At 39.4% G+C, this 13,046-nt stretch overlaps 2 protein-coding genes across 2 annotated transcripts; both read right to left on the bottom strand.

Moving 5' to 3' along the window:
* Nucleotides 1–2: 2 nt before the first annotated feature.
* Nucleotides 3–7,908, bottom strand: eps8l3b (EPS8 signaling adaptor L3b). The gene is made up of 20 exons (XM_079359238.1): nucleotides 7,574–7,908; nucleotides 6,580–6,687; nucleotides 6,366–6,478; nucleotides 6,223–6,287; nucleotides 5,977–6,135; nucleotides 5,123–5,272; nucleotides 4,871–4,956; nucleotides 4,650–4,780; nucleotides 4,435–4,547; nucleotides 4,177–4,309; nucleotides 3,990–4,060; nucleotides 3,804–3,878; nucleotides 3,550–3,695; nucleotides 2,169–2,310; nucleotides 1,655–1,695; nucleotides 1,450–1,543; nucleotides 939–1,055; nucleotides 767–855; nucleotides 516–648; nucleotides 3–429 (listed from the first exon to the last, which is right to left on the bottom strand). The coding sequence occupies exons 2-20, from the start codon at nucleotides 6,615–6,617 to the stop codon at nucleotides 385–387; spliced, it is 1,941 nt and encodes a 646-aa protein (XP_079215364.1). The 5' UTR covers nucleotides 6,618–6,687; nucleotides 7,574–7,908; the 3' UTR covers nucleotides 3–384.
* Nucleotides 7,909–7,977: 69 nt separating this feature from the next.
* Nucleotides 7,978–12,318, bottom strand: atp5pb (ATP synthase peripheral stalk-membrane subunit b). The gene is made up of 7 exons (XM_079359239.1): nucleotides 12,180–12,318; nucleotides 11,363–11,399; nucleotides 11,089–11,234; nucleotides 10,018–10,181; nucleotides 9,719–9,844; nucleotides 8,917–9,096; nucleotides 7,978–8,230 (listed from the first exon to the last, which is right to left on the bottom strand). Exons 1-7 carry the CDS (start codon nucleotides 12,205–12,207, stop codon nucleotides 8,147–8,149), a joined length of 765 nt encoding a protein of 254 aa, XP_079215365.1. The 5' UTR covers nucleotides 12,208–12,318; the 3' UTR covers nucleotides 7,978–8,146.
* Between the last annotated feature and the right edge of the window lie 728 nt (nucleotides 12,319–13,046).

Here is a 13,046-nt window from a genome sequence, read left to right as displayed (position 1 = left end):
AATTGATGATTTTTTTTAATGCACATTACATGACATGTAAAACTCAAATCAAGTAAAATACAACCTGGGTTTTTTGTTTATGAAGGTATGAGAATCAAGACGGTTATTGTATTCCTAGTATAGGGCTAGATTGATTAACAAGTTATTTGTTAAATCACATCTGGGATAAATATGATTCAAATAAATTGCAGTGTAACTCACAATTATTGCTGCTGGTGATAAATAGTCAAAAACAAAAAGAGGTTTCCCTTAAATAAAATAAATGATAAAAGCAGCCATTCACGGTAATTAAGACAAATCTTGACATTAAAGCATTAGACTCCAAAAGCTCGTAGGTAAAATTTCAGGACAAAATTGAAGGACTAGTGAGGAATGCAGGTTTTTTTAGTAGTAGTGACCATTGTACGGGCCGGATGGCTCGCTGGCGAGCTGTAAGTGTGAAGGACAGGAGCAAACATTATAGGAGTGTTAAAGTTAAGTGCAACTGTGTATACATCATACATTAGGCTACTTACTGCAATGGCTGACTTAACAGCTTGAAGGTGGAAGAAAACCTTTCCTCCTTCCTCCGGACACACCGTCCTTAGCTCTTCTTTGGTCATCCCTAGTAGCAGCTTACCATTCAGCACCCCGAGGCTGTTCACAGTGCTGCAAATGAAGAGAAGGGAACCACACCATGCTCAACAAATCCTGCAATATATAAAGTCTTATGAACAACAAATATGTTGAGGTTCTAACTCTCGTCTGTGGCTTTAGTTTTACTCACATTTTGGAGTATCCTTTGTCGTCTAGCCAGGCTTTGACCTGTGCAGGTCTGGAAGTCATGTCCAGACTCAGTGCACTGCGAGTGTTCCGCTGAACAGGAGAGAGAGGGAAAATTAAACTCGGATGTTTGTGTGAGGATCGTGCTACAGAGCAACACAAAGATCGTTACTCACATGGAGATCTTCTGTTGGCTCGCCATTGTTAATCGGCTCTAGAACGTTTTGAGGAACATTGCCCTCCTCATTTTGGGAGTTACGAACAACCCACCATTGCTTTGTTTTCTGAACCACCTGTAAAATGAAAAACAAAAAGCCCCAAGAGACAAACAAATGAAGCACCTACATTTTAATACCTACAGTTATGAATGATAGCTATTAGAGCTGTAGTACAACCAGTGGGGACATATACATTATGTCTGTTTTCTCTGTCTGCAGATTCCTTTGCGTTTTGGCAATAGGTCCAACAAAGTTACATTTTCCAAGGACAAGCAAACGCAGCCATGAAACACAAGTAAAACTGGTTTGACCATGTTTGGTAATCAGGACAGTAACATCTTTCGACTGTTGATTTCAACGGTTGATTGGGGGGATAAAAAGCAGCCTGTTTCACGTGTGTTTGACTGATGCTCAGGACAAACCCGATATTGTCAGGGCTCAACGGCAATGGATTATTCAGTCATCTCACCTTCACCACCTCACCCTTCATGATGCTCAGCTCCTGGTTGTTTCTGGCCATGAAGTTATAAATGACACGCATGTAAAGAGGAGGCTCAGTGGGGCTGAAACAGTAAAAGAGGAGTAGTGTACAACCATTTCAACGTCAAGTGAATGCTTGTTAGAAGAATTGTTTGCAGCAAATATGATCATAAAGCCACTTATACAGTTCTTACTGTGCTGGTGGTGGTGAGTTCAATTGACTGTTGGACATGGGCTGTAAAAGGTGACATTTGAAGGGCGAATTAAATCAAGGTTTAAAAAAGAAAACTGACAAGTCTAAGGTCTCCAAGATGATTGCAGTGACTATCATTTTCATCACCACCTATAAACAAATGTGTTGTGTTGTATTGTATTTTTGTAATCGTTAATTAGTTAGTTTAATTGAATAAATTAATAATTGAAACCCTTACTACCCCTAGAGGGATTTGCCTTCCACATAGAGCATCAACACATCATTGAGAGAAGACATCAACAACCAGACAGCACATCATAAACAAACAATACATCACAATTATCATTGTTATTAAAAACATCATCCATGGAATAATAGCTACTGAGGTACTGTGAAGGGTTTTACACCAACAATGTCAAATATGTGGGTTAACTCACTGAACCATCAGTACAGCATATGGAAACAAAAACCTTTAAAGGTGTGTCTTTTTTTTTAGGGTGTACCTCTTCACTTACAGGATAGTCAGGTGAGAAATGCTGGTCGTTGCTCCTGTTCTGATAAGGGAGCTGGGATGGCATGCTTGAGGGGGGAGGTGGCTGCCAGCCATCGTAAAACTCTGGGATGTAATCTGGTACATTACCATCTGACCATCGAGACCTGTGAGGCGACAAGAGGGCAGAAAACTGTGAGCCCAGTAAAAGACAAGAAGGGACTGTCATTAGAGACGGCCTCTTAAGGAAACATTTCTGTAAAATTGAAAAAGCTTTTTCTCAAAATCTGTGAGATAGAAACAAATACAAATGAATACAAAAAAGTAAACATGTAGATTGGAGCGTTTTTGATTTAATTTAATAGTGTTGAAGAAAATTACATGAGACCCTAGCCACATACACCGGAGTAAATAAGTAAGTCAAGTTTATCAATAAAGCACATTTGAAGAGCAGACACACGCAAAGTGCTTCACAATAGGGTTAGAAAAAGCTGAGGCATTTAAAACAGAAAGTTACATAACATCAAATGAAGACAGCTCAAAGAAAGGAAAACCTCAACAGATCGGTCTTTCATTTTTTTCAAAGTGTAAACAGAGTTCACAGCGCTTGGTTCCAGAGTAAGACGTTTCCAAAATGCAGGTGCCACGACCTTAAAGGCACAGTCTTTTTGTTTGCAGCCTCGTTAACTAGGTTAACTTAATTTAGCATATTCTCAGTGCTAAACTCGAACCCCCCTGTAACACTGTCAGGCTATCTCCACTTCTTCAGTCTAGAGGACGTGTTCTCATTATCTAAACTTTCAACAAGTCAAATGTGCCTTTTACCAAAATGTCAAACCATTCCTTTGACGTATTCATTGTAAACATTTTGTTCTTTTTGTATAAATATGATAGATAAAAAAAACCATTAAGTCAACATGTTTAATTTATTGGTAAATTGATTATTATTCAGTTTTTAAGCAACTCCTTTTGAAATTTGGTCAAACTTTCCAGATAATGGCGAAGGTCCAGAATGAGAACACGTACTATAAAGTGATTAAAAAAGTCACGCTATCTCACGAGAAATTTTTATTACATGAAGCATAATAAATTTCACAATAATTAACTTATTTAATATATCCTTTGCAATACTCCATGTTGTCCATGGCTGAAAATAAGTCTTTAATGGAGCTGGCTGTATTCATTTAAATCATTTCAGCAGAAGTTTCATATGACACACTTCTATCTAGTTTTTCTACATGAACTCTAACCCGCGTCTATATCAGCAAACACACCCATGACAGGGCGTGCCAGAGCAGGTATATAAAAGCTTAACGTCAGAGGGCTGTTTATGGGAAGCTAAGCTAACAAGCTTTATTAAAAAAAAGGCTTGCGTAAGTGTATGAAGGTTATAAAAGCTGCCCTACCGCGGGATGTTCCAGGAGTCTCCCAGAGACCTCCATAGGTTGTCCTCCTCTGGGCTGACCACTTGACTTAACAGCCGCAGGGCCGGCACTGTCAGCAGGGGAGACACAACAGTGGGAGGCAGGTCTTCAGGATACTGAAGAACTATCTGTGGAAACAAGGAGAGAAAAATTAACATTCACAACCAACAGTTGTAAAGAAATCAAAGCCTTAAATATCAATTATTCAGTTGAAAGAAGAGCTAAGAGGAGCTCACCATCTCTAAATTGTTGAAGAAGATATGAACAAACTCAGGGGCAGTGGGACTGGTCAGTATCCCATCCAGCTGGCCCTGTAATATAAAGATTTGTTAATTCACACTCGACTGTGTCTGATGCAATTTATCACATTCCAGTCAACACATAGGAGCATGTACACTGATCACAATAGAAAAAGTGTTTACCAGCAGATTGAATCCATATTTGATTTTCTGGAGAAAATATGTATATTCCTCCCAGGATGGCATACTGACTGCTGGTAGGGAAAATATCAGACACAGACATCTGTACCATCAGTATAATAATAAGTACATCTCTGTATTTTCTTTCTTAGACAAGTCAGTGGACAGATAAACTGGAAAAGGATATTACCATTTTTCTTAGATTTTTTCTTCTTCAACCACTTTTTTTTCTTGCTCATGTCCTCTTGTGATAGTGCATTTACTGCATCAGAAACCCTTACCATAAAGATCTCGATATCACCTATGACATGATTTAAAATGTCCTGTGGAACAGAACACGACAGTCAAAGTTAGTAGCTTTAAAAATACTGTCATGTGTGACCAAGTCCTTGAGCTCTTTCGGGTGATGAGTCTACCTCCTATATGACAGTTTAATATTAATACCAACCATGTTCCTCTCTTCGTCTGTTTGTGTAGGGGAAAAAGGGACCTTTTGGCTTATCTGCAAGTCCTGGAAATCAGGTTCTATTGGGCTGTAGCCCCGTGGAGGCAACAATGTTTCTACAGGGCAAGAAAGTTTGAAACAATCACATTTTTAGAGGACGAAACATGTAGATAAAAATAATTTGTCATGTGCTTATAGGAGCTCAGATCAAGCCGCACCTGGTTCCCTCCATGATGGGGGTGGGTGGTCAGGTGGTGGAGGTGGGGTCCTGTCTTGCTGTACAGGACGAGGGCCTGCATGCCGGAAACTTCCTGGATTATGTTGCCCAATTAGATTCTCAAGATCATTCCTAAACAATACGAACAGAAAGTGAATGCATTTGACTTTCTTAATTTTTCTTTTATCATGTGATGTCTGCAAACGTGATGACTCATGATACCTGATGGTAGACGGCTCTCTATGTGGCTCCACATCCACATCTCTCCTTTGGACAGCCTTATCCAGGTCACTCTTAATGAGCTCCGCCTAGTAAAACAGACATCAGCAAAAATAACCTGTTGTGAAATAGTGATAATGGTTTCAGAGATTACACATTCTAACATGACTAACATATTCTATTTTCTCTGGAGGCTTTAAGAGGTCCAAGACAGGGTAAAGAGTATACTGAGGGATGTGATGAAATGGGACTTACCCCAGTCTCATCACACTGGAACAAGTAGACCTGAGAGAGGCGTTTGTTTTGCTCTTGCACTGTTATAGTGAGCAGTGAGTTGTAGGAGCAGCTGTCCAGCACAGCTTTGGTTTGCAGGATGGAGCTCAAAGGCAAAACCTCCAGTTCAGCCTTTAGAGTGACATCACAGAGTTATATAAATTTCAAGTATATAAATTATTTATTACTATTAAAAGTAAATATGCATTTAAGCAGTTTTATGATTTCATCTTTCTTTGAATCTCCTGAAATGTCTTACTGTCAGTGCTAAATTGTTGCTAAAGTTTGTCTCTGACTTATTTACCTTGTAAACAATCGAGTTTTGGACAATTTTTGCAACAGTTTTTCTCAATACTGCAATTGATAATAAATGCTAAGAAAACATACTTTACCATGTTTTCTAGCAGTAAAATGAGTCTCTAGCATGTCTACAAACCTCTGACTTATGATAAAAGACCATCCTCTGTTTTTTGCCTGCTCCACTTTTCTTAAAATGTGTATTTTATTTCCTGTTTTATCAACTGCTGAACGTATCAAACTAAATTAGTAATTATACATTCAATGCTTGAATAATAATTTGGGTTTACATATTTTGTGGTGCATGGCTATTTGTCAAGGAACTATCTTAAAAGTAAATTGAAATGCAAAGTATAAAGTGGTATTTCATAAACATGTTTTCTTCTAAGTAATTGTTGTTTCCTGAGTCAAAAATAAAAAATCATGTCAAACAACGCCCCAGACTGCAGATTAGACCATATCAAAAGGAACATACTGTATTGCAGATTGTCATGGTGATCAAATCTTTTGACTTTAATCTAAAGAATGCAGCCACTCACTTTTGTCTCGATGTCACTGAGGACCAGATAGCCTCCCTGAACCTCCATGATCATCTCCTGGGACCATATGCGGCCTTTGGCATCCAGCCTCTTGAGTTTGGCCATGCAGCCATCCACAGTCTTCACCTCCCTGCCGTCCAGTTCACAGGTAAACAGGTGCTGTGAAATCAGTTTGGAGGGTCACAGATTAGAGGAAGGTATTTCTTTGTTAGAAATACAGTAAGTGTCCAATTTTGGCTGATCTACCTCCACTCTGACGTGAAGGTTGTCAGGTTTTCTGTTCAGCTCGTCGGAGTACTCCTTTCTCTGCACTGTTTAAAAATGACTGTTTAGTTAAGTCTCACAAAAATGAACCTATCCTAAGATTTAGTTTTTTTTAAAGAACATACTATAGATTGATTTTCCGCTGGGCCTGGACATGTTTCTCTGCAATGGAGAACCCCTAAAGTCATCTTGCTGTAAAGCTCGTCTCTGCTGAGGGAGGTCATCTGGTGTAAAACCCCTGAAGCACAATTAAAGGTAGTTAATCAGATAGGAGAGCACATCAAATGGCTTTCAAAAGAACTATCACTGCCACACAGTTATAAAATTAAGCTGACTGACCTCGGGGAATAAGAGAAAGGTCCGGTGTGTCCAAACATTTTCAAACAAATGTTTGTCTTTTCTTCTAAGCAAGAATGACTCCAGCCCAACCTGTAAGAAAATATGTTCCTAAAGACAAAGTAAAGGACCATGCTTAATTACAATGGGCTAATATTAAACCAAGTTAGATGGTTGCAGAGGTAAGGACAAATTATTTATTTACCCAGATAGGAAATTGAGAGATTTAATAACCTCTTTGACTTTGTGGTTTTTAAAGCAAACTTCCTTGTCCAGATTCCCAAACATTGAAAATACACAAAACAGATTTGAATGCTACAGTCTGGTGAGACCACTTTTTTAAAAGTGTCAGGAGCCAGCTTTTGAAAGAAACTTCAAATAGACACAAATTACAATAGCGTTTTTTTGTGGTAGATTCAGATCCACCACCATCTCTTTCTTTGAATTTCCCTCGGGATCAATAACATATCTATCTATACAGTAACTTTTGACTACACTGGCTGTTATTCAACAGAAGTTTGCAGGCTTACTAAACGTAAATGCAAACGAAGCCAATAGTAACACATTAACAGTAACATTTGAGGGAAATTCCCGTAAAATGGTTAAACGGTTATGAACTCACAGTGAAATTAACAAAGATTCAACAATTATTAGTCCAGCGGTGTTTTTGAGGGCTTTTCTTCCTTATTGGATCCAAAACAAAATGAGTAACTTATTGTAAAAGTTGTTTGGACTCAGGCATTCCTCCTCTTTTACTTATCAAAAGGTTCAACACAAACATGCAAGAAATATAACACAAACAAAATGTGTGAAAATTTAAACTGGTATATTACTCCATTGAATATGTTCGGAGCTGTAGTCTCACTTTCGGGAAGAGCAAAGCCATCTTTATTTCTTAACACGACATTAATGCCACCAGCTGTCACAGTTTATGTAACCTCCCTTGAACAAAACTTGTAATCCTATAACCCTCACAGTTTATTCATCGCAGCTTTACCTGTCAGCATCAGCTCTGTTCCACTGTCATCTTCTCTTCTTTGAAACTGATTTTCCACCACCGCCTCTCAAGCTTGGCATGAAAATCTCAACGTCCTGCCTCAAGTCAACAGGATCAAAGTGCAACTTTGTGACAGATGAGAGAGGTTGGCCCAGTATGTTACGGTAAGGGTAGAATAATCTGCGGCTTATTATGGGTCCAAAGGTTCAGAAAGTAGCTCCTTGAGGGAGATCAAAGGTCTGAGGTACTCGAGAAAACACAGTTATATAATAATGTAGCTGAGGCTCATTCAATAGTGGATATAAAAATGTGTCACAGTAAATATTTCCCCAAATATATTGAGAAGTACAATTATTGACAATAGCTTTCTCTGAAGTGGAAGAACACAAACTGGCCAGTTGTAGTTGAATTAAAGAACCATTTATTTTACACTTAACTGACGTGTAAATACTGTACACACCCATTATATTGACAGAGACAATCTTTAAAGGAGGAAATAGTTTATTCTGTAAAGAAAAAGTGAACGCCTCGTCGTGGGTCGAAGACTCCGGGGTCAGAGTAGACTTGACAAGTTTAGGCCGTGGCCCGGGCCTGAGTGGCCTTGGCCTTGGCCAGAGCCTTCAGGTCTGAGACGCACTTGGCAATGCTCTCCTTCTCCTGAAACACAAGAAAAGGAAAACACATGGATAAGAACAGGGGGGGAGGGGGTTACCATGGTGACGTACAAGCAACAACAACCAAGAACATCAGGAGCTAAAATGAAGTGATTTGGAAAAGCAATAACACAATATAGAGAACTTCGTGAGTAGGGATTGTTCAGTTTTAAGGTTCTCCTGTTATAGAAGTAAATACATCTATCTGGAACAAATATCTAAACAACATTCATTTAAATCAGAACCTAACTGAAAACCACTGTGTAATCTTTGCCACAGGTTGGTTTTTTGAGGGGGGGGGGGTTACAAGCAAGTATCAGGATTATGAAACTGTATACAACCTTGTTTTTAATTGCTGTTGTGCCTATCACTCATAAGTTATTATTATTAGTAGCTCAATTCTAGTTCCCAATTATTTGCATTCCAACCACACTGACTAACATACCTTTGCTGAGGTCCGACACTGTTTTTTTTTTTTTTTTTTTTAATGCCTTTATTATAGAGGGAGGAAAGTGGATAGAGTCGGAAAGGGGGAGAGAGTGGGGCGAGACATGCGGGAAATGGGCCACAGGCCGGACGCGAACCCGGGCCGCCCGCGCGCGAGGACTGAGCCTCAATACGTGGGATCGCGCGCTCTGCTGCTGCGCCACCGGCGACCCCGGTCCGATACTGTTAAACAGAAAGACTGACCTGCTGAGGGGTGATGCTGCTCAGGACACTCTTCTCCACCCAGTTGACCATGTGCTCCTGCTCCATCCGGCGGTGGAGGTCCTGCAGGGCGATCTGGTAGTCCAAACGCCTCTTCACCTCATGGATCACCATGTGTTGCCTCTCTCTGTAGTTTGTCTCCAACAGCATTGCCACATTGTTCTGAAATTAAAAAATAAAGTCACTGCTGTCCTTGTAATGACAATGTTCAGCAATATCTGGACTACGTGAGAGTCGCTAAGACTACATTCCTTCTTTACAAAGGCTTCAAATTAATTGACCAAATGATTTAAGTGACCAGAGTGAGAAAAGTTCAAATATGATCTATCATTTATTGTTAACTATTTTCTAAGAGCTATTTTTTCATATACATGTTCGAAGTAAGTCATGTTATGTCTATACTGAATTGACAAATAAAATATCTTGTTGGAAGAGAAAGGACTGCAATGCAGTGAGACATCTGACTGAAGTGTTGCATAGATCAACATCCTCTCTAATCATCTTTATGTATTTTTGAACTTTTGTTTTTCCAAAAACACTCCTCCTGGTTCTGTAGATCACCATGTTAAGTACCAGTTACAGATTGTTTCAGTCGCTCTACAATATTGTGGTAACGTCTACTTGTTGCCAGCAGAGGTCAGTATTGTCAGAGGTATACAATGATGTTTCTTTGACTCCTGATCTCAAAGTAACAGAGTGTTGAGCAGTTGCCATCAGTCAATAAATTCATGTAACATGTTTTGAACAGTGTACACAAAGACTTTCTGAAATAAATGCTGCCCACCTTCTTGGCATCAAAGAGCAATGATCTTCCCTCGGCTCTCCACTGCTCCTTCTTCTCCATTTCAATAGCCTGACTCAGGAAGGACATGGCGACGTCTTTAACCTCCTGAGCCTTGGCCACTTTTTCCTGCAAACACACGCCAACCAAGGTCAAAAAGCTGCTTCAAAGGTTGTGCACGAAAGAGGAGATTAATCAACTCTGACTGAAAACATGCCGCTTCATCATAAAACATTCTTCCATTATCTGTAACAAAAACCCATTCACAAAAACAAAACTGATCGATATGGTTACCAGCCTACCTCGTTCAGTTTGTCAGCAAAAGCGGCGACGGCTGGACCAAACTTTTTAACACCGTAGACCATGACAGTGCCTATGGAGAGGCCAGCGATGGTCTCGTGGTTGATGACGTAGATTTCCTTTGAAAGCAAGTAGATGAGGAGTCCGGTGCCCAGCATGTAGGGTCCTAGTGAGAACAGAAAATGTCATGTCTCTTTGCTCTGATGGAGTTTTGAGAGTTCAACAAATGTAGTTTAGGCTTATATTAAAGGTGTATAAAATAAAGTTATAGGGTTGTGCCTATTGATGATACAACTGTCTATCTGCAATGGCAGACTTTTTTGTTTTACCATGAAGCCGACAACCTAACCCCATCTGCTACCACCTACAGTTCCTGTGATACAGTTCTTATCTGCACAAACATCTTAAATCAGCGTCAATGGGTCGTACTGTATACATACGACACATTTCTAACCTTCTACTGTCATTAGTTTGTTTTAAAATGGGATTCCACAAAATGTGAGCAAACAAGTATTAATCTAGCAAATTAAAAGTTTCAACGTTAAGTTTGAAACAACGTTTTTTAGTTAATTGAGGGGAGAAGATGTAAGTTGACCTGTTGCCATGAGCTTCCCAGCATCATACATTTTTCTTTTTATCATCCTTCTTGACTCAAAGCTATTCTTGTGACTCCATGTATTTTAAGTCTCCGCTTCAAGAGTTCACATTTTGTCCATCTTCTGCTCCTGCATAGTTTAGTATTTAACAACAAAGCTTACAAAATAATAGTGCAAACTTTGTGGGATTGATGCTCTGAGTCCAAGTATCTGCGAAGGAAGTGTAGCCGTTTTATTTTCCAATTATATTTTTAATGGTGCTTGTCAATAAACCATTACTGCATTGTGAAGGAGGGAGTGAACCTTTAGTTAAAATCACATTGTAAAAAATGTAGTATTTGTATAGCTATGTTGTCTCTCATTAGACCCCACCTAATGTTATTGTTCTGTTCTCACTAAAAAAAAGCACAGCTCTTTTGTTTACTTTTTATTCATCTGTACTCTTAATTGAAGCTCATTTGGCTTAAGACTACTGACCTGTGACTCCAGTTTTGGGGTACAGAAGCTGGAAAAGCTCCTCCGGGAAGATCCCATGGCGGACTTTGCCTCCCTTCTCTGGCAAAGGAGGGACTGGGGCCAGACTCTGGGATGTTGTGTGCAGGGAGTGAGATGCCTGGACCAGACTGTGGGACAAAGTAATATTGAAATTGGCTTGAGAGAAACAGGACTTGTAAGATGTATACTTTTTGAATGGTGAAATGCATTAGGTTAATATCACATAAAAGAAAATTAAACAAGTAAAGACGCATACCCAGCTCCAAGGGGGCTGCTGCCTTTCAGGGCGTTGGCTGCAACAAAAAGTAATCATAAACATGTAGGACTAAAAGGTGCGTTTGTTTTCATCCACTGGTTTCATCATTTATTAATCAACATCTATCACTACAACATATGTTCATCCTTTTTACCTTCAAGGAGTTTTATTAGTTTGAGAGCTGATGTGCAAAAAACCATTTAAAACTGGAGACGAATAGTCAGTAACTTTACCTTACAAAGACTAAATGTAAACACAAGGTTATAGGGTTAGACTATTATAATACTCACCTGACAGTCTGCTAGAAACATATCTGGGTTCTAACAAACACCAAGGATTGCATGGAAGTATAATCTTCTGGTAGATTTACATCATAAAGCAAGATAAGTTTCTCCTTAAAATACGAAATGGTACCAAAAAAAGGCCAATGCTAGCTGTCAAAGAGGTGACATTTACAGGCATGCAGAGCTAACACTAGCTTGTGCAGCTCTGGTTAGCTTCCTTTAGCCGTCGTTGTCCTAGCTAGTACCACCTGTTAATGGTGTCTGCTTCAAATACACAAACTACTGATCCGTCAACAGCATTACCAATACTTGTGATGCTTATGTCTGTGATAAATACATTAGTCAGCGTTGCAAAACCGACACCTTGATCACTCCAGCTATCTGAAACTAGCATTAGCATCTCATTCAATGTGCGGCCTTCATTTTACCCTTCACAGACTCAAAATCAACATTTACTTCTCCCGCTGGACAGTACAGCAAAGACAGACTGAAATGGGTTTATTAACACTCTTAAATGAAAGACTGGTGCATACCTGATACAAAGACGAGTCTGGACAGCATGTTTGAAGTATGAAGGGCCAAGTTTTTGCGACTCCTGGCACCCTTGTTTCGGCCTCTCTGTGCCCTTCTGCAAAGAGCCACAAGGATGGCGGATTTCCGAGATATCCTCGTGAAACATCGCGAGATTAGAGAGAGCCTTTTGAATTGGAATGTTGTGTGTGCGAAAAAGCCACTCGGCGGCGCTATAAGCAAGAATTGATATTGTCTTGTTCCTGTTGAATTTTGATATAGGCTATGTATTATATTGGGGGAAAGACATTTTAAATCAGGCTTTTAATTTGAAATGTGAAGCAAAGATCAATTATTTTAGGTTACTTATTCTCAAAGAGGCCCATAGCTAGAGATTCATAATTTACTGACAGTACTTACTGAATTTCCCCTTGTGGGATTAATAAAGTATAAGGTGGTATCAGTGGCCTGACAGGAGGTGTGTGCAGCCTCATGTGCAGAGGCCTAAGTCTCAAGAGCAGGCTGCCCAAGTTTGAATTAGACCTGTGGCTCCTTTTTTCCTCATGTTGTTCCCCACTGTCTCACTCCCAGGTTTCTGTCTCTGTCCATTGTTCTGTCAACAAGACGAGGACATTAAAAGCTCCAAAATAAATCTTGGAAGAAAAAAAAGACCTGACCACAAGTAAAACATGAATACAGTCATCACATTTGATACAAATAATAAACACTATGTTGACTCTCTTACTGCAAGTAATGAAACAGTTGATGCTCATTAAAGTCAATAATGCCTTGGATAAATCTAAGTTATCAGCCTGTTTTAAAGAAAATTTGATTGCTATTAAAACATAATATTGTGAAAAACTATAAACACTTCACAGCCCTCTCTCTTA

The sequence above is a fragment of the Symphodus melops genome (genome assembly GCF_947650265.1).
Source record: "Symphodus melops genome assembly, chromosome: 13".
Lineage (NCBI taxonomy): Eukaryota > Metazoa > Chordata > Actinopteri > Labriformes > Labridae > Symphodus > Symphodus melops.
Note: the sequence above shows the minus strand (reverse complement) of the source record. Positions and strands in the feature narration are given on the sequence as shown.

Excerpts from the sequence above, each read along its gene's own strand:
- atp5pb (XM_079359239.1), bottom strand. The coding sequence starts at position 12,207 with ATGCTGTCCAGACTCGTCTTTGTATCAG. Across the intron at positions 10,182-11,088 it reads CCCCAAAACTGGAGTCACAG|GACCCTACATGCTGGGCACC; the intron begins GTCAGTAGTCTT and ends TGTTCTCACTAG. Across the intron at positions 9,845-10,017 it reads TTGCTGACAAACTGAACGAG|GAAAAAGTGGCCAAGGCTCA; the intron begins GTAGGCTGGTAA and ends GTGTGTTTGCAG.
- eps8l3b (XM_079359238.1), bottom strand. The coding sequence starts at position 6,617 with ATGTTTGGACACACCGGACCTTTCTCTTATTCCCCGAG. Across the intron at positions 6,479-6,579 it reads CCTTTCTCTTATTCCCCGAG|GGGTTTTACACCAGATGACC; the intron begins GTCAGTCAGCTT and ends ATTGTGCTTCAG. Across the intron at positions 856-938 it reads AGCCAACAGAAGATCTCCAT|CGGAACACTCGCAGTGCACT; the intron begins GTGAGTAACGAT and ends TCTCCTGTTCAG.